Source organism: Bidens hawaiensis, unplaced genomic scaffold (genome assembly GCF_021521415.1).
Source record: "Bidens hawaiensis isolate Kalapana, Puna unplaced genomic scaffold, B.hawaiensis_p1.1 tig00000055_1, whole genome shotgun sequence".
Taxonomy (NCBI): Eukaryota; Viridiplantae; Streptophyta; class Magnoliopsida; order Asterales; family Asteraceae; genus Bidens; species Bidens hawaiensis.
The window spans coordinates 4,605,336-4,628,913 of NW_027491016.1; the positions used below are offsets into that span (position 1 = coordinate 4,605,336).

At 34.2% G+C, this 23,578-nt stretch overlaps 2 protein-coding genes and 1 pseudogene across 3 annotated transcripts; 1 reads left to right on the forward strand and 2 right to left on the reverse strand.

Annotated features, from left to right (window-relative positions):
• The first annotated feature begins 4,686 nt into the window (after nt 1-4,686).
• Nucleotides 4,687-6,978, forward strand: LOC143613107 (uncharacterized). Its single transcript, XM_077087123.1, has 3 exons — nt 4,687-5,172; nt 6,588-6,794; nt 6,882-6,978. Exons 1-3 carry the CDS (start codon nt 4,687-4,689, stop codon nt 6,948-6,950), a joined length of 762 nt encoding a protein of 253 aa, XP_076943238.1. The 3' UTR covers nt 6,951-6,978.
• Nucleotides 6,979-9,342: 2,364 nt separating this feature from the next.
• LOC143614036 (protein VASCULATURE COMPLEXITY AND CONNECTIVITY pseudogene) lies at nt 9,343-10,646 on the reverse strand (annotated as a pseudogene). The gene is made up of 3 exons (XR_013150282.1): nt 10,504-10,646; nt 10,144-10,349; nt 9,343-9,547 (listed from the first exon to the last, which is right to left on the reverse strand). The product of XR_013150282.1 is annotated as a protein VASCULATURE COMPLEXITY AND CONNECTIVITY pseudogene (transcript).
• Nucleotides 10,647-18,487: 7,841 nt separating this feature from the next.
• Nucleotides 18,488-22,558, reverse strand: LOC143614989 (E3 ubiquitin ligase BIG BROTHER-related-like). Its single transcript, XM_077088453.1, has 7 exons — nt 22,349-22,558; nt 21,078-21,405; nt 20,908-20,960; nt 19,221-19,262; nt 19,020-19,141; nt 18,802-18,910; nt 18,488-18,676 (listed from the first exon to the last, which is right to left on the reverse strand). The coding sequence occupies exons 1-7, from the start codon at nt 22,556-22,558 to the stop codon at nt 18,620-18,622; spliced, it is 921 nt and encodes a 306-aa protein (XP_076944568.1). The 3' UTR covers nt 18,488-18,619.
• Between the last annotated feature and the right edge of the window lie 1,020 nt (nt 22,559-23,578).

A 23,578-nucleotide genomic window follows, 5' to 3' on the forward strand; every position in this document is an offset into this window, starting at 1 on the left:
CTGGTCCCTAACGTCACAGATATTATAAGGGTCTGGTCCCTAACGTCACAGATATTATAAGGGTCTGGTCCCTAACGTCACAGATATTATAAGGGTCTGGTCCCTAACGTCACAGATATTATAAGGGTCTGGTCCCTAACATCACAGATATTATAAGGGTCTGGTCCCTAACGTCACAGATATTATAAGGGTCTGGTCCCTAACATCACAGATATTATAAGGGTCTGGTCCCTAACGTCACAGATATTATAAGGGTCTGGTCCCTAATTTTCGAATATTAGAAGGGTTCGATTCCCTCTTCGTCACCATACAACCATACATCATACCTCGAGTATTAGTAGGGCTCGGTACCCTTTTCGTAACCATACATTATCATTTCTTTCTTCTATTATCTCTATCATGTTCATACACATAAACATACATATCATACTTACCTTACACATAGTGTTACAACCTGACAGTACGTGCAATATCCGAAGATCGTTCACGTACCATCAAGCAATCACTCCTATATATCATATCATTCACATAAGGCATACACTTATCTCTTAGGATAAGCGTATTAACAAACATATCGAGTATGCACACAGCCCCGAAAACATAACACATAAATGGGGCTAGAAACTCACCTGAACTCTGCTTCTGTTTCTGATAGCTGTAAATCCCTTCTCTTAACTGGGCTCGGCTGACTGAACAAGTTACACGTATCAATTAACTATCACCTCTCATAACGTATTTCTATCTTTATATTTCTATCTTTGTATGACCCACAACGAACGGGGGTCCGGGGGCAGCGCCCCTGGCAGCGGGGTCTAGGGGCGGCAGCCCCTAGCAGGGTCCAAGGGGCAGAGCCCCTGGCTGGGGTCGAGCTGCCAGGTCAGCTTGGAAAAATTTTATTTCCATTAACTGTCTTAACACATTTCCCATTAGGTTTTTAATTTATTTTCTAAACGAACTTCACTTCAGGCGAAGTTAAACCTTAGGCGAACTTGGCTTCAGGCGAAGTTAAACCTTAGGCGAACTTGGCTTCAGGCGAAGTTAAACCTTAGGCGAACTTGGCTTCAGGCGAAGTTATCCTTAGGCGAACTTGGCTTCAGGCGAAGTTAAACCTTAGGCGAACTTGGCTTCAGGCGAAGTTATCCTTAGGCGAACTTGACCGTAGGCGAAGTTAAACCTTAGGCGAACTTGGCTTCAGGCGAAGTTATCCTTAGGCGAACTTACGCTTGAAGGCGAAGTTACGCTTGAAGGCGAAGTTCATCAGGCGAACTTAATCTTGCAGGCGAAGTTATCGCGCTGCAGATCTGTTTGCCCATAACTCCTTCGTTTCTTAGCCAAATAACTCGATTTTGGTACCCACGGAATCGTATGATCAGCGCCTACAAACCCCAACCATCAAATCGGCCTAAAATCGACGTTTTAGGGGTCCGATTTGGGCAGTAAGGTTTCGGGTCCGGTTAACCCGTCAAATCCTAACCATCTTCAGTAATAATAGCTTTGTTAGATTAGTTCTTACCTTACCAACTCAGATCTATCAACAAATCTCGGGTCTCGGCTTCGAATCTAGATCGGTTAGAATGTGTGTGTTTTGAGGGTGTAAGGAGTGTGTGTTAGGGAGTTTGGTGAGAAATGAGATATTTTGGGATTTTGGGGGTATTTATATCCCTGAAATCCCATTCTCATTTAACCTATCTCAATTAACCCAAGTCCATAACCCACTTCCATTACCCGACACTAGCCCGACCCATACCAACTCCTATTCTTTTATTTATTTCCTGATAACCCGAGTAAACTTCCCATCTATTAATAAGTACTATAATTAATATTACCTTTGAAATTTCGGGATGTTACACATCGAGCCTTTCGAACCGATATGCACTTTGTTCGGAATCTCGTTGTGTTCGTAAAATTTACTACACTTGCCCCGGTTTGGGTAACCGGGGTAGTGTTCGTAAAAACTGTGTAGTTGCCGGTATTCCCCCCAGTAGCTGGGGTTGTGGTTACCGGGGCTTCTTGGTCACTCGTTGGTTTTGGGACCGGAGTACCTTTAACCATATTTCCAGAAGTTTTGAGAAAACTGAAAAAAGAATTAAGTTCTAGCTTTTATGCACGGATGACGCCAATGAAGAAACACTAATCGACCCCGGGCAGATTACGGATAATCTGGGGGTTAAATAGATGTTTCCCACGAGGGGTTAAATCCGGCAAAGATGGTTCTTCTGATAACCTGCAAAACAGACACCGTGAGCTCGTCACTGAGAAGGGGGGGGTACCTCCTTGTGACCACCCTCCGGCGTGAGAATCAGACTAGATTGCTCTTGAATATAAGTGTATATTAAGAGAATGACTAGAGCCGATATCAGGTAATATATCAAGATATGAGATATGAGATAAGATGAGATGATCATACCATTCCAAGGTGTTGGAGTATTTATAGCCGAAGGTAGGTTTCCAAGAAGGTACAGCCGGCTGAATAGTGTTCCTGTTCTGCCAACTGTGGGCTACGCACATGCCATGCTGGTGGTTGGTGGGTAGGCAGCGGCTGATAGTGACCAGGCCGGCTGTGTACTATTCCTGTTCCACCAACTGCAGGCTATGCACGTCCTCCGACAGGTTGGTGAGTAGGCAGCGGCTAATAGTGACATACAGTACAAGAGCGTGCTGCTCGTCATACTGTTGTCAGTGAGCTGTCGTATCTTTGGTCAGATCTTTTGTCCATAACTCGTCAGGTACAGTACAAAAGATCCTCCAGTATCGTACGGACTGGCTCATTTGGGCGGGAGTATTCCCGGCTTTGCTCATTCCTTCTTCAGGTGACATTACTGAATTATTATGAGAGTTAAGTGCCTTGTGCGTGTAGCCTTGCTGCGCGGGTAGCCTTCCCTGATGGCTTGTATCCGCAGCTGCGGGAACAGGCGGAGTACTTCACCATTGGGAGGCTTTTCCTGCGGGACCAGCTTGCGTACTGCGCGTAAGGACGTCACGTCTCTGAGCATGGTGGGTCATGCGGATCCAGTTGGTCTCTGCGCAGACGTCCCTTAAGTCTTGCGGGTTCAACCGCGCAGACGTCTGTTAAGGAGTCTTGCGGGTTCAACTGCGCAGACGTCCCTTTTCAAGGTGAGTCTTGCGGGTCCAACTGGGCTCTGCTGGGACCTACCTCTTCAAGTTGGATAACGATTCTGGAAACAACACTTCGGTTCCTGAGGCGTGGAAGATCTTCGACAATCCCAATCCAACAAGTCCTGCAACATAGTGACAATACTCATCGTAGTCATCAACTGTCTCCACCTGCAAACACAAAAACAATATTAGAATGGGTACTTTGAAAATCATGAAAATCACGTCATTTTTGTTTAAATTCCAACCAAAATAACATTCACTTTGGCCCAAATTGGTAAATTCTCTATCTGGCCATAAGGAGTTGAAATTGATATATCAGCCATCACTAATGAAGGAAGATCATTGGGAAACAGGGTGTGCATGGGCCAGTTTGGTTTAGTTTTGACTTTTGGGTTAAAACCGATATGTCTGTTTTCAAGTTATCTATAACCATTCGGTTTCAGTTCTCTTAGCTTTTGGTTTGGGTTAGATTCGGTTTCGGTTTTGCCATTTGGGCTTGAAATTTAGGCCGAACAAAAATTTTGGCTAAAATATTCAGATTAAACTATATATTAAATTATTATAAATTACTTAAAATTTAATATAAGCAATAAAAATTAATAAGCTCGGTTTTAGTTACGCGCAAAACGGAACCGAAAATTTAGTTTCTACGAAAATATAAAACCAACCCATCGGTTGGTTATTTCGACTTCTTTCTGTCGGTTTCAGACCAGTCTTTTCAGTTTCATGCACGTCACTAGCATGGAGGTATGAACGCATACCGATGGTGCCAAGAAAACGCAAAACCAAATAAAAATGCACACCTGCATAGCATTTCGTCCATCAGACTATCCACATTGCAAAATGCCCTTAACATGTGCCTTTATCACCTGCCCGGTGAGTAAGTGACACATCATCTGCCCAACCTTAAAAGTTCTTTGCAACAGACCATTATCATGTGGGACCCATGTGCGGTTGCATGCTGCGCCGACCGTGACAAACATGTCTAAATGGCAGTTGATCTCTGCTGGGAACACGCACTAACTGCGTAGGTGGATCGGTTGGTGCTAGTCTTTTTTTTTTTTTTTTCTAATTTAGTAACTTTATCTAATGTTATTTTTGTAATATAATGTGGATATTTGGATGATTGTAATATAACTGGGTTATGTTACGTTTGCTTTTGGTTAATTTTTTTATTATAATTTGGTTGGTAGATTATGGCTTGATTAGTTATTGTGTGATGGTTAATTTGTAAATTTGCATAGAATTTTTCAACGAGAAACAAAAACTGAACAATTCTTTAAACAAAATAAAACTTATGTGAATTATAAAAAAAGGTAAATCAGTAATTTCACTCTTTCCATCGATGATAAGTTAATGGTGCTATAGTAGGGAATGAAATGGTTCATTTTTGAAGCCATTAGAACCAAACCTATTCGTTTTTTTAAAGACCAATCATGCCCGTCACTTTGTTATAATTGTTTTGATTTTAATGAGAATGAGATTATCGATTTTCAAAAACCACATGAGGCAAATGGTAGCCTTGTGATTATTGTAAAAGGAAACCGGAGCGTGGATCAGCATAGCAATATGGGCGCGTTATCATCATCTTCCCCTTTTATCCTCCGATGTCTCCTCCGCCGTCCACCACCGTCAACCACCACCACCGCCGTCCATATCTCTTCCATCACACCTTTTTTCTTCAAACCCTTCACACCCACCACTTCAATTTCCAATTTTACCCCTCACACTCCACTCTCCTCACTAATCCCAAGATCTCTCTCCACCACCACCAACACCGCCGTTGAACCACTCATATCCACCGAAACCCAAATGGACGATGTGGGTCCTACCGAAACTGAGATTGAGCAGCCTGTAGACCCTAGAATATTGAGTGCACATAAGGAAATGATGTCGAAACTGAAATCAATGAGTGTGAAAGAAAAGAAAGAGTTGGGTTCTTATGCCAACAGTTTGGGGAAAAAGCTTAAATCCCAACAGGTTGGGAAGTCGGGTGTTACCGATGCCGTTGCGATTGCGTTGGTCGAAACCCTTGAAGCTAATGAGCTTCTCAAGGTATTAACTTTATTTCGTTTCGAATTCGGTTTCAGTAGTTAAGCATTGTGTTATCCTTAGTTGGATGTTAGGGTTTAGGAATTGGCCAAATGCAGTAGAATTGAGGTTTTATTTTAGTTAAGCGAGTTTTAAGATCAATCCGAGGTACTAGCTATTTGAATTGGAATTAATTTGAAGCTCACCTCAAAATCGGTGTTCGTTTATATCATGTAGTGACTCCATATAACTAGAAACTTTGCTTAAGTCATTCTTGAAAAGAAACCACAGTTGGTAAGGTTTGGTATCACTGAAAATGTGGAATTGCAGTTTACGTGGCGGAACGTGCAAATGGTGATCCGTAAGATGTGAAGAGTTTGTGAGATATCTAATGGATTTGATAAAAAAGATGAAATTTCGTCCTTGAAAATGAAATTTGTAACATTGGTTTTCATTTGGCCTTTGCAGCTACAGAAGTTGAAAATGTTAAGAGCATGGCATTGTCAGCAAAATATTGTTCTTTTTCATCATAATCTTAACATTATCAATGTTTATAGCTGCATCCACCAAGTGGAGTGTTGTGTTGTATTTTTATTTTTATTTTTGTGTGCCATGTCTTCTTTATCCATCAAATCCACTAGCTTTCTTACGGACTCTTCCACATCTTTCAAATCACCTTTTGTAGATACTACTCCGTGAAGCGGTTTCCTCATTTTTAGTGATACTAGTTTAAAGAAGTTACATTAAATGGAGGCGTCATATAGAGTTACACCGATTTGAGGCACTTATCTCTAAGTCCTTCAAGTAGTTCTAATGCAAATATAGTTAGTATGTCATTCATCTTAGAATTATATTCACTAAGGTAAAGCTTCAATTTCATTGCATTTGCTGAGTTTGAAGAATCCTTTAATTTGGTTTGTCGTGATTACTTCAAGCCTTGGCTTTAAAACGCACGCATCAGGAGTGCGTAATGTGGTGATGAAACACGATGCGCATAATGTTATATTTTTGACTTGTAAAGTTGAAGGTGGTTTAAAATGAAAATTCTAAAAGTTCTATTTGCATTGTTTTCAAATGTGCTTAATAAGCTTGTACAATGAGCTGATGAAGTTGCTAAGTGAGTTGTATAGATTACTTCTATCTTATGCATAAACTGCTTGTACACGTAAAGTTAAAAAATTCTTATTTTTTGTTATGCATAAAACTTAATTTGTAGTACTAGAGCTTTTTTTGTATTTATTTATACCAATTTCTTGTGTTTCGTCTTCAAAAGTTAACAAGTATTATTAATATTATTGTGAATCCAAGTTACTGGTGAGCTGACTATTATGCCTTTTTGGTTCAGCTTAAAACTCTTAAATACCTTTGTGTGTGTATTCATTATTTATACATGATATGGTTATTGTATCTATCCGTTTTGATTTTGATAAATGCAACAGCTTAAAATTCACAATAACTGTCCGGGAGAGCTAGATGATGTGGTTAGTCAGTTAGAGGAAGCCACTGGCTCGGTTGTGGTTGGTCGAATCGGTCGAACCATAATCATTTACAGGCCCAGCTTAACAAAACTCAAAGCCGAAGAGAAAAAGAAACAGGCTATGAAGATTTTTCTTAAAAGAAGAGCAGCGTATAAAGCATCTTATCAGGTTTAATTACAACTTCATTCTTGACCTTTAATATTTGTTTATATTATATCCATCATATATTGGAAAGTTTGGTTTTTTGATATGCAGGGGAGGATGCAGAGTAGAGGACAGTCATCGACATCATCTAACCGGAGTCGAGAGTTTAGAAGGTCTTGAGCTTGCTTTGATGGTGCATTTGTTCATTTTGTTAGGACTTAGGATACATCCTCTAAAAATGGGATTTGGTTGGATGGGGTCTGCTATACGAGTATCATAACGTTTAGCTATCGACACTTAGAAGCATGATGTTGTAAACATTTGGACATACGTAATGCCACTTTCAACTCGGTTGATGTTTCCTACCATCTTATTTTTGGTTAAGTTGTTAAACTTGTTAAATATGCAATAAAAATATATGTTGTGTATATTATAGAGAGAAAAATATGATGAGTTGGTTATATGGAAGGAAAAGATGGTGTTTGGTCCTTGCTCAAGATTCAAGAACTACTTTTTTGGAGGTTATTTTGTGTGGCATAAGTCCATGACCCGAAAGGGTTATGAATTTATGATCTTAGCGTATGGTATATCAAAATAAAGAAAAAAAAAGCATGTGAAATTATCCAAAAAGACAAGTGTAAACCCCTAAACAAGTAAAATAATTTGTAATATGCTCATTGTTTAAAGCGTTTGAGAAAATCTCATAGAATAGTAACTAACTTAAGTGTTCCAATTAAGTCACTCATGCATATTTTTTCTAAATCGGGACACTAAATCTTTTCACCGATTTTTTTGTGCATCAAGAAAGAAATGGAGGATAAGATGTGGGCGTCGGAATTTGCAACATATGTAGTTAAATTTAAAAGGAATATTGGTTTTAAATAATCCCAATTATGGCCTATTGGTAAATATCAGTCCCAACTTTACACTTGCCTGCTGATCGTCCCAACTATTGATGTATTTGTTTTTAACGGGCCGCGACTAACGGATGTTAACTTCGTTAGTGATTTGTTGACGTGGACCTTCTTCTCCTGCCGGAAACTTTCCGGAAACCTGCAACTCGCCTCCATTCTCCCTAATATCGTTACACCATCTCTCTCTATCTTTCCCCTCATTCGAAACCTAACCGACGTGCCGCCGTTGTTGTCTCCGGCGAAGTTCACCCTCGTCAATCGTGCACCATTCGAGGTAATTGACACATCATTCGACTCGTTTTTATCCTCTTAACAAAAGCCCTATGCTTATTTTGTAAATCGTGTAACATTGATTTCAAATTTTTGAAAATAAAATCGGGTTTGGTATATAGGGATTGGCCATGAAAGAAGATGAAATCTACTTCATTTTCTAATTTCTGATGTCTTTTGAAGAGGGAGGGAGACGGTGTGACGATATTAGGGAGAATGGAGGCAAGTTGCAGGTTTCCGGCCGGAGAAGACGGTCCATGTCGGCAAATCACTAACGGAGTTAACATCCGTTAGTCGCGGCCCGTTAAAAACAAATACATCAATAGTTGGGACGGTCAGCAGGCAAGCGTAAAGTTGGGACTGATATTTACCAATAGACCATAGTTGAGATTATTTAATTCTTTTTATAATCTTTTGTTTCCCGTTTCTTTCTCTTATTAAACAATAAAGATTTTTATAAAATAATTTTATAAAGCACGCTTTATTTTTAAAAAATAAGTGGTTCACAAAACATTTTTATAAATTGAATATTTCATTCATTATTTAATAAAATATATCATTTTTATAAGAAACATTCATAGATTTATGAATCCTACCGTTTTTATTATACAGCACGAGTAATTCACCTATCTGTATAATATAGGTTTTAACACTAAGGGTATGTTTGGTTGGAGGTAATATAATGGATGAGTTATGAAACGGAAGAAAAAATGGAATGGACAAAAGAATGAAATTGATCATTATCATTCTTTCGTCTTGTTTGGTTAACCTATGGGAATGAAATGAATTATTACTTTATATTGTTTAGTATCCAAAAAAATGTAGAAATGAAATAGAAGAAATAAAAATACTTATATATCAAAATAACTTTTTTACCAAAATAAAAAAAATTGCAATGGTGACGGTGGTGGTAGCTTCGGTGACGACAATGGTGGTGGCGATGGCAACAGTGACAGTGGTGGTGGTGGTCGTCAGGGGAGGCCGCGGTGGTGGTCAGGTAGTGGTGGTGGCGATGGTAGTGGTGTTGGTTGTTGTCAGGTGGTGGTGTTGTTGAGAAAGTAAAATGAAAGAGGAATGAAATGGAAAGAAAAAGAAAAGGTGTGATAAGAAATGATTTTGATGTAATGAGATTCCAGATGTAATGGGTGATTTTATTACATTGAGTAACCACCGTTTTTTTTATTCTCATGCAATGAATCATTCGATTCCCTTTTATCATTAGTGCATATCAAATGCTACCTAAGTTCGGTAACATGCTCATATTGCTCCTTGAAAAACTAAAAATTCAATCATATTAGACGGGCAAATTAGTAAATTGGCAAATTACAAAAAGGTTCATGAAAGCAGGACATGGGATAGGCAAAAGCAAAACACACGTGATTCAAAAGTCAATAAAACATTTGATCTTTTTGACTTTTCATAGGACCTAAGCAGTGGCAATAACGTAATAAACGATAAAAAAGGGATATGAAAGAAACACAATATCCCTCAATGGAAAGTAAATGATGATGCGAGAGTCCACAAGAAGCATTCGATTTGTGATTTGCTTTCGTTCCTATCACTAGCAGCCCGATTCCAGCGAGTGCAATTATCCTAAGACAAAACATTGTATGCTTGATTATGTTTGTATGCTCAAACCCGACACAAACCTGAAAATTTCTTTGTAATCATGTCATACAAATGAACCTAAGCACGATTCGTGTATTCATTATTCACGGTATGACATGAGCACGACTACCCGAAAACAAAATTATTTTATTTTATATTATACTTTAAAATTCTGAACTTCAATATTACTTTTATTCTTATAAAACAATCATGTTTAAGCAATTTATTTTATGCCAATTTATTTTTAAAATTATATATGTTGGCATAAAATTATTACTTTTACTTCAGCATAATATATGAAGCACATTTTTATATATAACTAATTAAACGGTATGTGGGATCGACCCAAAAAACTATTATCTAAACAAACAAATAAAAGTACCCTAACATTTATCTATCTCATAAGATAAAAAGGTTGCTCTGCTCATAACCATTTATCTAGTTCACCCCATTCGTGTGTGTTTATTTGTTCGATTAAAGTTAAAAAATAAATTAAAAAATTCATTTGATTTGTTTTCAACCCTAGGAGTGGCATCAACTAAAATTATTATACAAGATGGAAGGAGATATGAAAAGAGCACCATGTAATTATGAGAGATACAGATAACAATTGTCTCCTCCACTCTGAAGCCTTATGGTTGTCCTCTTGACTACAAGCGGTGCAAGCACTTAGCAAGTTAGCCAACACATGAGCCACAATCAACAACAAAATCGCACCAACACCGAACCTAAATGCTTCTTGGCTTGGTTCTTTGCACTCAAACAACCACAACCTTAAATGCTTCTCCTATATACTCATCACACAAAAAAACAAATATTAAATCACAAATTCATTTATGTGAAATACAAATAGCGTATCATTCTCGATAATATGTCGGTAAAAGTCTATTTTCTAGTAATGTTTTGATTCGACAAATGAGTTTAAAAAACAGTTGTCAAACCTGATTTTGTGCTGCTTCGGCTTTTATACCGAGAAATCCTGCAACTATATCTAACGCGACGATGACAAGACAGATAAGTATGCCGATAACTTTGTTAACCATTGTGACAAAGATTTAATCAAGCTAATATTAGGGTTTGTTGTTTGTTTTGCAAGTGTTGTATGAATGGAGATCAAAGGAGGGTGTTTAATATATAGGGTTCACGCGGGATGCTTTTTTTTTTATAATTTTTTTTTGATTTTTAAATCTTTCTTTATTATTTAGTTTTTACTTTGGATTCTTTGGTAGGGAGACTAGGTTCTAACCGGGGTCCAGAGCAAGACATACACGATTTTAATTTCTAAAAATAATATAATATATTAGTATTAAACCATTTTTTTTAGTTATACGCAAGTTATAATATGTTTGATCTCATAGTTATTAATAAGAGTTTGTAAAATATTTAATATTTTAAATATATATCTTGTAATTATTTAGGCACTTTTACCCAATAATATTATAAGATTTACTAAACAAAATCTTAAATAAAAATATTTGACTTTTATGGGGCATGGCTGTCTTCAATGTGAGATCGAGCATGCTAATACTACTAAACCAACCTTTTTCCGGTTATTTATTATTATTATTATTATTATTATTATTATTATTATTATTATGAGGCCCTATAGTTTTGATTCTCATACTTAACTAATTACAAACTTGATCTTACATGCTAACAGCATATTCCTTGTCTGGTCTCGTACATGAACATCCGTTAGTTTTCATAGATAATTCTCCCCGCATGCTTCCCATCTGAGGGTATTATGGTCTTTCCTACTTGAAAAGATGCAACGTTTAGATTGCACACTCTAGTCCCTAGATGTTAGTTATCCATTTTTCCCTCAATTCTCATACTCGCTTTTCAAACACACAGTCATTCATGGGACTAGACGTACTGTGCAATCACGCAAGGAATAAGTTGTTATCATGTAGAACCAAGTTGTTAATTACTAATTAGTTAAGTCTGGGGATCAATTGTACTATATCTAAAAACCACATGGACTGACCAAACAGTTCACTCTCATAATTATGTTTGAGAAAGTTTTCATGGAACTATGAAGGTACATATTGATTACTAGGTTAGCTACCCATATAGCAAACGGGTTACAATAGGCCTGTAAATAAACCGAACGTTCAGTGAACTATCGTGAACCGTTCGGCGGAAAGTTCATTTATCTTCGTTTATTTAATAAACGAACGAACATAAACAAAAAAATTGTGTTCGTTTAATTAAACGAAAGAACATGAATGCATGTTCCGTTCGTTTATTTATGTTCATGAACGTTCGTTTAATTCTGTTTATTTATGTTCATTTATGTATTAATATTAATAGAAAATAATTAAATATTATCTGGATAGGTCATTTGCTTAAAGGTTTTATGTTTGTTAATTTGTGTTCATTTAAGTTCATTTATATTTGTGTTCATTTACGTTTTTTCATACATGTTGGTTTATCTTTGTTTAGTTATGTTAGTTTAGATTTTAAACAAATAAACACAAATGTCCATTTTTAAATTAGCGAGCATGAACATAAATATTTGTTCGATTAAGTGTCCGTGTTCTTTTAAAGTTAAGTGAATGAACACGAACATGTCTATAACAAACCATAATAAAGAATAAAATAATCAAAGAAATAAATGAAGAAATGAGAAAGAAAAGAGAAGTAAAAGGAAGAATGGAAAATATAAAGGAAAATTTTCATCCCACATTGGTGGAGGAAAGAAAATGGAAGGCTTTCACCATGGTATAAATAGGATTTCTAACTCTTGTCCCACATCGCTAGATTACAAAACTTGTAAGCTCTTTATAAGGAAGAAAGTTTACATGATAATATTCTTATGTGCCAAATCACACCCAGTAGTCCTAGCGGAGGGTGCGAAGCACCCGACGTGCACGGGCTCGGGCGAATTGAGATGGGCGCAATGTTGGCGCACTTCGCACGCTCGCATCGTCGCGAGCCGCTTAAGGGCCGCCTTAGTATTTTTGCACCTTCACGATACGCGAAGGAGTATGCTTAAGCTTCTTCGCGATACGCGAAGATGTGACGTAAAAGTTACGCAGCATTGACACGTCACCTGACACGTGTCGCGCCACGTGGCATAGCTAGGGCTGACTCGACAACCCTACTGCAACTTCGCGATACGCGAAGATTCCTTCGCGATACGCGAAGATGCTCAAATTCAAGTATAAATAAGGCAGAAATCTGGACTTCACAACTCGTTCAAAAATTTTCTCTCTTCTTAAAAACTGGTATTATACCCGAAGAATTGTAACGGTACCTCTCCGATCGAAATGAACTTTTATAACACGAATCCAAAAGCTCTACCTAACCAAGGTATGACATTGTGCCATCGTGTAAAGTTTCATGTCTCGTGATTATCGTTATAATTATGGGTTTATATTAATATAGATATACTACATTGTGCTTAATCTAGGTGCTTAACATCAGAAGGCTTGTTAAATATAAACTTGCAAGGTGAGACGTTCGAGTTTTTACACAACTCACATTTGCGTGAGATAACTAATTTTTCAACGCTGTCATGATGCTTCTCTAAATCCATTAAACTCATGACAGATAGTCCAAATATTTTCAAACGATTTTAAATACATTACAGTGATTAAGTCTCTGTAGACTTACGGGATGGTTACTACTGGTATTGTGGGGCTTTGTATACAAGGCTTGCCTACTGGGCTATTACACCTTACTTATTGGACAAGTGTTAGCCAATAAGTATTATGACCACAATCACAGATACGGTCAAGTGACAAGTACCTTTCAGTAATTTGTAAGTAGGCAGATGTAAAAACATCTTAATGTTGTAACTGTAAAATGTGTCATTTATAAATGAATGTACTCACCAGTATTTCCTGCTGATCAAATATTTTTAAACATATTTCAGATGACCTGTTAGAGACAAAAGAATGATGCCTGCGGGCTTCCAGCTTAAATAAGTGGCTTGTCACAAGAATAAAGAAACGTGTTTTGTAAATTAGGGTTTATCTCTATAAAACTTATGTTTGTATATAAATGGGTTTTTATCCCAGGTTATGAAATAAGAATTATGGCGTTTTTATAACTCTGATTAATTTTCTTAACTACGGTTCTTATGAAATATTCCGCTGCAAATTATTTTAATAAACATCGATACCACCACTCAACATTCACGGCTCCCCTCCCGGGGTATAGGGGTCGGGGCTGTGACAATGCCCTTGTTCGTGTTCATTCGATTCGTTTAAAGGCTTTCATTATTCACATTGATGAATACATCGGTCTCAATCTCTAGGCTCTTCCGATTTTATTTGTGTTCGTTTGTGTTCGTGAACACATTAATTTCCCTAATAAACGAACACGAACATAAAATCTCGTTCAGTAAGTGTTCGTGAACCATTCGTGAACACATTATTTACTTAACGAACGAACATGAACAAGGCCTTGTTCGTGTTCGTTCGGTTCGTTTACAGCCCTAGGTTATAATAAATAAATTTATTTAAATAATCATGTAATGTAAAATACAAAAAATATGTTTAAAAGATATAAAGATATATTATATGTTAGAATAAATTACACGTTACACAATATGGAAATAAAAAGTTAGAAAATTCATAAATCTTTAAATATTTCTTTGTACACAATATTTGTAGTTTTATTTGTAATTTTACTTTCTATATAAAAAATTAGTAGTTTCATATTGTTTCTATTTATAACTCTAAATAATGCAACACATAATTGACAATTAGTTAAAATAAATTGTCTCAAAAGCAAACCAACCATTTATAATGATTGACCTTAAATTTTATTAATTTTCAATACAAAATAAAATAAAAAAAGGTGAAAATTTCATACTTTGAAATTAATCATTTTATCTAATGGTATAAGATTTCTTTTTTAGAATAAAAGTGTGAGTTCCAATATTACTTTTAGATACGATTTCGGCTTCTATAGCGCGGCTATCATATTGCATGTTCACATATAGTTTAGTTTCATTGCATAGACCAATTGTCTAGTTAATATTTTAAGTAACATCGCTTCAACATCAACTTTTAGGACTATTCTGTAACTTGACAACCTTAGATTTTAAGGTCATTTAAAACATCAGGAAACTAATACTTTCTTGTAACGTATCATTTTATGTCTGATAGATACCATATGAAGAATGATAATATTTTTTACTCCCAGAAATGTGGATAACAAACGCTTGCTAATTTCTTAAACGACCTCATTTTTCGGTGCAAGTATACCTCGCTCACTAAAGAAATCTATATTTTTGAAATCTTCAATAATAGAAGAATATACAAAGTTAATTTATCATATGATTAATAGTGTGCTAATGTCTAACATTTGTATTCCAAAGATAAGTTGTTTTATCCAACTGAAAAACCAAAGCATGTAGTCTAGTATTTATATTTTTGTGGATTTTTAAGATGATGATCTTAACATAAATAATGGGTCGATTAAATAGTCAATTAAAAAAGAAGTTGTACATGTTAATTTTTTAAACCAACCCGTGAACTGAAACTCATACAAATCATAAACTGTTTTGACCTAAACCATGTTTGATATTTTAACCGGTTAAAGAAACCCACTCGTGTAAGTTAACATAAACACTTAGAATACGCCAATATGAATTTGTCTTTTAAGGGCTTGAAAGAAAAAGACTTGTAATTTAGTAAATAATCATATATATTTAATAAGTTAAAGTTTATTGAAATTTAATCTAAATTAATCTTGTCTCTTCATCCAATAATATCATTTCTTATAAAATCTTAATTTTTGGAATCATTATTCAAAATCAACGTGAAAATTGGTTATTTATAAAAACCTAATATTAATAACTAATATAATATATTTATATATAACAAAATAAAATATTTATGCTGGTATTAAATTGTTTAAATCAGGAAATAATTATTAAAAAAGATAAAATGAAAGATTAAAAAGTAAAAAACTGAAATACAAAATTATTAATAAGAAAGTGAAATGCCAAATATATTTAATATAAGAGAGAGCAAGGAAAATTTTTGTAAGGATTAATTTGGTAATAACATGTGACACTTAATAAGTTTTATTTATTATATAATATAAATTAGCTTTAGAGCCCGTGTCACACACAGAATGATTTAAATTATAAAAAATAAAACAAAGAGTTGCATAACGTATATGAAAAAATATATTGCATCTATGCTTGTATCTATACTATGTGTACATAAATTAATTATATATATATCATAAAATAATTTTTTTAAATGAACGTAATAAAAAAATGCATGTGTAAAAACATACCCGATAACGCTTTTTCTATTGAAAATTTCGTTCTCAGTGTCATATATGTATAATGGAAAGAATTTTGGTTATTAACCAATTTCGTAAATAAGACTTCTCATACAATAGTAGTTCTAACCACTCAGCTTAAATATAACCCATCGAATGAAAGGAGAACATTAAATTGTAACGACGGATATTCTTCAAAAACTATGTTTTTCTGAGCTACACCATGAAAAAGATTTTGACAAATTTCAGGGAGCTTCTCGACTTTGTCATACAACATAAAAAATAGCATGTTAACTCATTCTATTTTGTGAATATTTTGTTTCATTTGAGCATAGTTTTGCATGACATACTTCCCATACAACGTTCTTAAGCATATATTTATAATTTAATGATTAAAAAATTATTTCGTAAAATAAAAGCATATTCGAGTTTTGTTTTTCTTTACAATCTTCTATAATATACACGGTACAATATGCTAATGATAACATTTAAAATTATATTCTTTTCAATCTTTGATAAACATGGTTTATTGTTGATTTTTGGATTTCACCATGTATTTTGGAATACATAGTAAATAATATGTTAATATTTATTTTTATAAAAATGTATAGATATAATATAAATTGAGTAAAAAAGGAAAGCGAACATTTATCGACCTATTACATATATTATGGTTAATTAAGATATTAGTTTTGGAAGGAAAAGTGTTGTGAGAATTAACCAAAAGATAACAAGTGCTTACAATTATTTTACTTTATTAGAATAGGTAGATTAGAATATTAACTATTTACTATACATTAAGACAATACCTATGCAAAAATAACATACCTTTTGTTTTTTTTATAAAAGTCTCTTAATAAGTTTTTCAAACAAACAGATAACATAATTTATTTGTTTTCATTTTCTTATAAAAGTCCAGTAACCATTTTTACACATTAAACGTCTCCACACATTTTAAATTCGAACATAATTGTAATTTCTTTTAACATGTTAATGTATCGTTTGGTTCACTGGAAATTTTTGTTGGAATTCATGAAAATAATATGAAAAATCAATTACATTTTTATATGCAAATTTATTAAAGGAATTAAAATGTTCAAAAAATAAAAATACATAAATACTCTTAATAAACTCCTACTAAAAATAATTCAATCACTATCTTTTAAAAATGTAAGGTTAGTCGTAATGATTCAATAATTAGAAATTGGGATTATTCAGAAATACACATTGAATGGCCTTGAATTTTTTTGTAGTATATCCATAAGACTGAACGTAGTGATCCTAAATTGGGGGGCTAAAGTGATGACATGGCTTCCAAATATTTGCTAAAACCATTACAAGCATGATTAATTGAGTGCTATAACATTTTTTCGTTAATACTTTGGCGGGCGCTAGTTGTGTGTTTTCTTTTTTTGAACAGCAAAACTTTATTAACAAACATAATTTGTTCACTCCTTCAACGTCTAATTCATTAAAAAAAAAAGTAATTTGCCTATATAAACACGTTCATATTTTATTTTCAATACTCACTCTAATGACTTATCATCTTAAGAGGTGGGTGAGACAATGATAATCTAAAGTGTTCTAGTGAGGATAAAAATTTTAGTTGAGCACGACCAAACATCACATCACGACCGGAACCACTTAGACGGCGACCACCACTAGAACGGGATCGTTTGGAGGCTCGTAACAGGTTGATGCAAGATTGCTTATTAAAAGACTTTTTATATGATCATGTTGCATTCCGACATCATTTTCGTATGAGCAACCAACTATTTCTACGAATTACCAGTGATTTAGAGAGTGGGTATATCCATATTTTCAACAAAGGGAAGACGCTAGACGTAAGCTTGGATTTAGTCGTATTCAAAAGTGAACTTCCGCAATTCTTCAACTAGCGTATGGTACTTCACAACATTTATAAAAAATGTTCTAGTATCTTTTATTTTTATTATTATTATTATTATTATTATTATTATTATCCATTGTTTTTTTTCTTCTTATTTCGAATATCGCTTTTTTTATTTCTGTGCGCTTCTAACTTTTTCTTTATCATAATAATCTTTTATTAGTTTTATTGAATAATAAAATATCAAATTAATAAAAAAAAACAATTGAGTAATAACTACAATTAGTTAAAACTATTATACTTGATTTAAATAGGCTTTTAGTAACTTTATTTTTAGCTACATGACACTTGAATGACACTTTAACTAAGTAATTATTAAAACCATTACATATAGTCTAATAAAAAAAGTTTTTGTAACATTCCAACGGAAAATTTGCAATTCCGTGAACGAAAGATTTTTTTTTTTTAATAAAAAGACCATTCCAATTGCATTTTCCACAAATGTTAATTCCTTTTTACACAAATATCAACCGAAGTACCAAACATGATTTTTTATTATATAGAAAAACATTGCAACGCCAATTACACTTCCAAGACTATCAACATACCAAACACTCCCTAGTATGTGAAAAATATAGAGATGACCTAATTAACTTTAGTTTAAATCCGATAAGAATAAATTATCTGATTTGGATAAAAGAATTTCTTTAAATCATTTAAAAATGGCACAACATTGTTGTTTGACAACATGTATTGATAAATAATATGTTTCTTATTTAATCATCATTAAATAAAACTTCAATGAGTCTTAAAAAAACTAACCATGCCACAAATTCATGAAAGATTAAATATAACAAAAGCCACCTAGTTTATAACATTTTGTACAAATTTAACTAGATAAAATTTAAAACAATTGATCAATGGACAAACCAGAACAAAGAAAGTTCACAACCACAACATCAATGCCCACAACCCGCACTAGATGTCGACACCTCAGTGCTACAAACTGGGCACACCTGCACATGAGAAGCCAACGTCATTCAAATTTTATAAACCGACAAACATAAATTATTAAGATTTCACCTTAATATTAAAAATGATAATTAATTAAAAAGCTAAATCTGATGGTAAAAACATGTACCTTGTTTATTTGCAACCAGTTGGTTATGCACTCAGAATGGTACGAGTGCTTGCACGGAAGCAAGGTCAAGTTATCACCATCCTCATAGTCTAAGCGACAGATAACACATCTGAAATATGCAAATAAAAAAATATCAAAGGGAATATAGTCGGTGCATTTTGACTATGTTTGGTCAAATTAAAAAAAAAAAAAAAAGAGCAGAAGAGAAGTGTACTTACGTTTCACTGCTTACATTTTGAGTATTTTGGGTCTTGTAAACGATTGAGGTTAAAGAAGCAATTGAATCAGCAGAAAGCCCTCTACTCTCGGTCCCGACTACTTCACCCAGTGCAATCAGTTCCTAAAATAACTACATGTGAGCAGAAACACATACAAGAACAAAACACAACTAACTTGAGATAATGAAATGATTTTGTTACCTCGTATGAAAGTTCATCTGGGTCAACATCATCCCATGAGCCCTGAAAGATACAAACACACAGCATCAACATATATGTTAAATGGGTAAGTTAATATCAGTTATTTTGAATAAGAGTATAGGGTGAACTCGTGAAGCAAGATGTGTGTAACGAACAAATATGCAATAAGGTTAAAAAAAAAAACTGACAGAAAAATGCAGATTTTGGTTGTACATAAAGCTTATTTGGTTGTACATAGAGAAATGCCCGTAGACTCAGTTTTTGGGACCGATATGCTATGGAGCACCTTGCGCTTCTTGCTAGGAATGAGCAAAACGGGTACTAGTACGGATTCGGTACGGGTACCAAGTTTTGAGTTTTCGATACCGGTATTTCCCTAATTTTGCCTTAAACACTCATCCCTACTTGTCACAACCTTCGCTTTAAAAAGCGTGAGAGGCTTTGATGCCCATTGGTCCAAAAATATGATGTGAGAGGCGCACGTCACTTATGCGAGGCATTCATTGTTTAAAAAAAGAGAGTAGAAAATTAATTATGCGTGTCGATTTTTATATTGCTATACTTGAACATAAAAACACTCTGGTATCACACTTCCAAAACATACTTATAAGTTATAACAAAAAATAAACTTAAAATTATCACACACTTATAAACATACTTAAACGTTAACGTGTATTTAAGAAAAAGTAGGATTTGATTTTCATTATTGTTATACCATCAAGAATAATATATTTAACGTTACTGCAATACTTGAGAGTTGAGACAACATCAGGATAAAAACAATTCGTTATGGTATTCTATACCAACAGAAAAAATACACTCAAGGCGTACAAAAAAATAACACGTAGACTGCGCAATATAATAGTATTAACTGGTTATTTGGACGTGCTCAAGTATTCAAAATATCTATATGCATTATTACTATTAAGTTTACAAGTGCTAACAAATTTTGCAGAAATATAGTTTACAAGTGTTCATGTTTTTTAAATTCTTACGAAACCCAAAAATAAGCAAAACGATCATGGTGTGTGTGTTTCTTTTATTCTTCTCAAAAATAAAAATGACCAAATTTCAAAATCCAAACTCTAATCAAGAACAAAGCAGAAAACGGAAACATAAAAGTTCTAAATTATAAATTTATTGGCCGTTTTTACAATTTTGGAAATTACTAGTTAATTGATTATATTTTGTAATATAAATTACTAATTAATTGATTTTATATTTATAATATTATATAAACCGCCCAAATTGAATGATCGTATTTGGATTTTCGAAACCTTTTAATTAATACCTAAAAATGGGAAAACAAGGAGTGCCTAATTTGCTGACCAAATTGATTGGAATCATTGGATCGATTAAATTGATTGCCATATCCATCGGATCGGCTTTAATTTAAATCTGAATCAACAAACCAGCCAATTGAAATTGTTTTCACCATCCATCTGGAACAACGAACCAGTCAATTGGATTCGTATTCATCATCAATTTGGAACGACGAACCAGCCAAACCAATACGCGATTTCATAGCGATTTGGATTGATTGCGATTTCGTTTGAGAACAAAACGTTCCAATACAAAATTCACGGCTTATTGATCGAATTATGTGACTATGCTCATGACTATATTTTTAATGAGCAAGTGTGTGTAAACAAATACTATTGAGCTAAATTAAAAATCAAACAATTACCTGAGAATTGCCACCATCATCCTCCATACTATCCTCTTCCTCCTCAGTAACCACTGGCAATCAGCAAAAACTTTGTTAGCCATACACGTTTTAACCGGAAGCGGAAACAGCATCCAACAAGACTAACCTAAAACAAGAAAATGGAACTAATAATTAAATCCAAAACTCACTTCCATTAATGCCGGTGAGAGCCAGCAATCTAGCAGCCATTTCTCGATCTTCAGCATCTTGTAGCGCCCTTGCATACGCTTCATCATTCGGAAAAGAAGTTGGCTCCAACTCAACACCTCGGTTGTCCCTATCTTCCTCACCAGATCCATTATCAAGGTGAGCATGCACATCAAATGCATCTTCTTCATCTTCTTCAACATCAGAACCATCATACTCACTATTATGTTGATCAAACTCATCATCTTCACCTTCCACATAGCTTCCAGTTTCCCAACTTTCATGGTCACTTCCACCTCTTTTCATCCTCAACATCATATATGCCCTTTCCTATAAACACAATCTCAATTACATAACATAGAATCACAAACTAACAAAACAAAAAATTATCACAATCAATGGCATTAAATCACATTAAATTCATACTCCAACGCCTAAGTCGACCTAAATAAGTTAATAAACAATGAAATCAAATCATAGATAAAAAAAACCTCAATTTCATAATATGCAAACACAAACTATCAAAACACTAAACTATCACAATCAGCAACATAATATAAATCAAATTTTATACTGCAACATCTAATCCGACCTAAATAAACTAACAAACAATTAAATCAGAGATAAACACAACCTCAATTTCATAATATACAAACACGAACTAACAGAACACAAAACTATCACAATCAATAACATAATTTCACATCAAATTTCAAACTCCAACGTCCAACACCTAATCCGACCTAAATAAGCTAATCAAAAATAAAACTAGAAACAAACACGACCTCAATTTCATAACATACAAACACAAACTAACAAAACACAAAACTATCAGAATCAATAACATAATTTCACATAAAACTTCATACTTCAACGCCTAATTCGACCTAAATAAACTAATCAACAACAAAACTAAAGATAAATCATAAAACACAACCTCAATTTCATAACTTACAAACACAGACTAGCAGAACACAAAGCTATCAGAATCAATAACATCAAACTTCATACTTCAACGCCTAATTCGACCTAAATAAACTAATCAACAATAAAACTAGAGATAAAACGCAACCTCAATTTCATAACATACAAACACAAACTAACAAAACACAATTTCACATTAATTTCATCCTCCAACGGCTAATTTGACCTAAATAAACAATGAAATCACAGACATATATACACACACCTGATCATTTCATATAACACAAAACCATCAGCAATCATTTCATACTCCAATGGCTAATTCAACCTAAATAAACAATACACATACCTGATCTTGAAGTGTACGAGCGAGAGCAAGATCTGCATCGACCTGACTGAGACTCGTGAACGGCGTTCTCGTGACGGCAGCAGGCCGGTTCGGATTGGCAGGCTCTTCAGCAGCGGCGGCAGGATCAGCAATGGTGTTGCTAGGGTTTTGATCGGAGATCTTGCTGGCTTCATCTTTGGAGTTGGAGTTGGAGTTGGAGTTGTCGTCCATGAAGGAAGTCAGGCTAGGGTTAGGGTTTGAAATGAGGTTTAAGACAAAAGTAGTTTGTGTGTTGCAGTGAGTACGCAAACGCAAGCTTTATACAGCCGCAATCTTGGCTACTTGTTGATGAGATATACTCGATATTTCGTATAGGGATTGGTTAAACCTCAATCTCTTATATTCCTCCTTCCAATTGGGAAACTAATATCGTTATTTTAATTCGGACTATGTAATAAAACCCGTCGGAAGTTATGGTTAAAGGTGTGCATGATTTGCAGTGTGAGTTGATGTGGCTTTAGTGGATCGAAAACTATAAAATGAATTACAAATTGCTTTAAATATAAATCTTGAAGATATACTTTTTTTACGTAATAACTTATTTTGTCTTATTCTTACACCTTATTATGAATTTCATGTTATGCAAACAAACAGAAACGGAAACAGACAATACATCATGATAAGTGGATTCAGAATGATACAGTTATTGTTGGTATATTTTACTGATTTTCATTAATTAAGAGAGATATATATTATTAACCTTAACCCTAAACATACCATGCGAACCAGAACCGATTTTAGTGTTTCCCGTAGCTTAGGATTGCAAGTTTTGACGGGTTTGAAGGCAAGGAATCAGCCAGTGAAGTGCTCCTCGATCGAAGACAAAGATTACAGGTTTTATCATCTATTTTCTTTCGTTTTCAATTATTTTCACCATGATTTCTTTGAACATTATTTTGTTTGATTTTATAATGACTGGCTAAACTTTATAGACCGCCTAGGTGTGATGAACCTTCGTTGAATGTTTGATATAGATTTGGGATTTATTTTACGTTATGGTTTTATGAACTAAGTAAAAGGTTTAATTATATGAATTGATGCATATATGTACTTAAGATTGTTTGTGGGTTCTTATTATTCAATAGTTTCCTTGGTGATTGTTTATCATATAATAGGTTGCTATTAGGTCATCTACTATGTGTTTTTTACTAATATATGATTGAATTGCAATAAGATCATAGGAATAATAAT

Bases quoted from the DNA above. Each gene is read 5' to 3' on its own strand.
- LOC143614989 (XM_077088453.1), bottom strand. From the start codon at position 22,558: ATGGACGACAACTCCAACTCCAACTCCAACTCCAAAGATGAAGCCAGC. The intron at 18,911-19,019 runs GTAAGTACACTT...TGCATATTTCAG, and splicing joins CAAAATGTAAGCAGTGAAAC to ATGTGTTATCTGTCGCTTAG. The intron at 18,677-18,801 runs GTACATGTTTTT...TCTCATGTGCAG, and splicing joins ACTGGTTGCAAATAAACAAG to GTGTGCCCAGTTTGTAGCAC.
- LOC143613107 (XM_077087123.1), top strand. From the start codon at position 4,687: ATGGGCGCGTTATCATCATCTTCCCCTTTTATCCTCCGATGTCTCCTC. The intron at 5,173-6,587 runs GTATTAACTTTA...TAAATGCAACAG, and splicing joins AAGCTAATGAGCTTCTCAAG to CTTAAAATTCACAATAACTG. The intron at 6,795-6,881 runs GTTTAATTACAA...TTTGATATGCAG, and splicing joins CGTATAAAGCATCTTATCAG to GGGAGGATGCAGAGTAGAGG.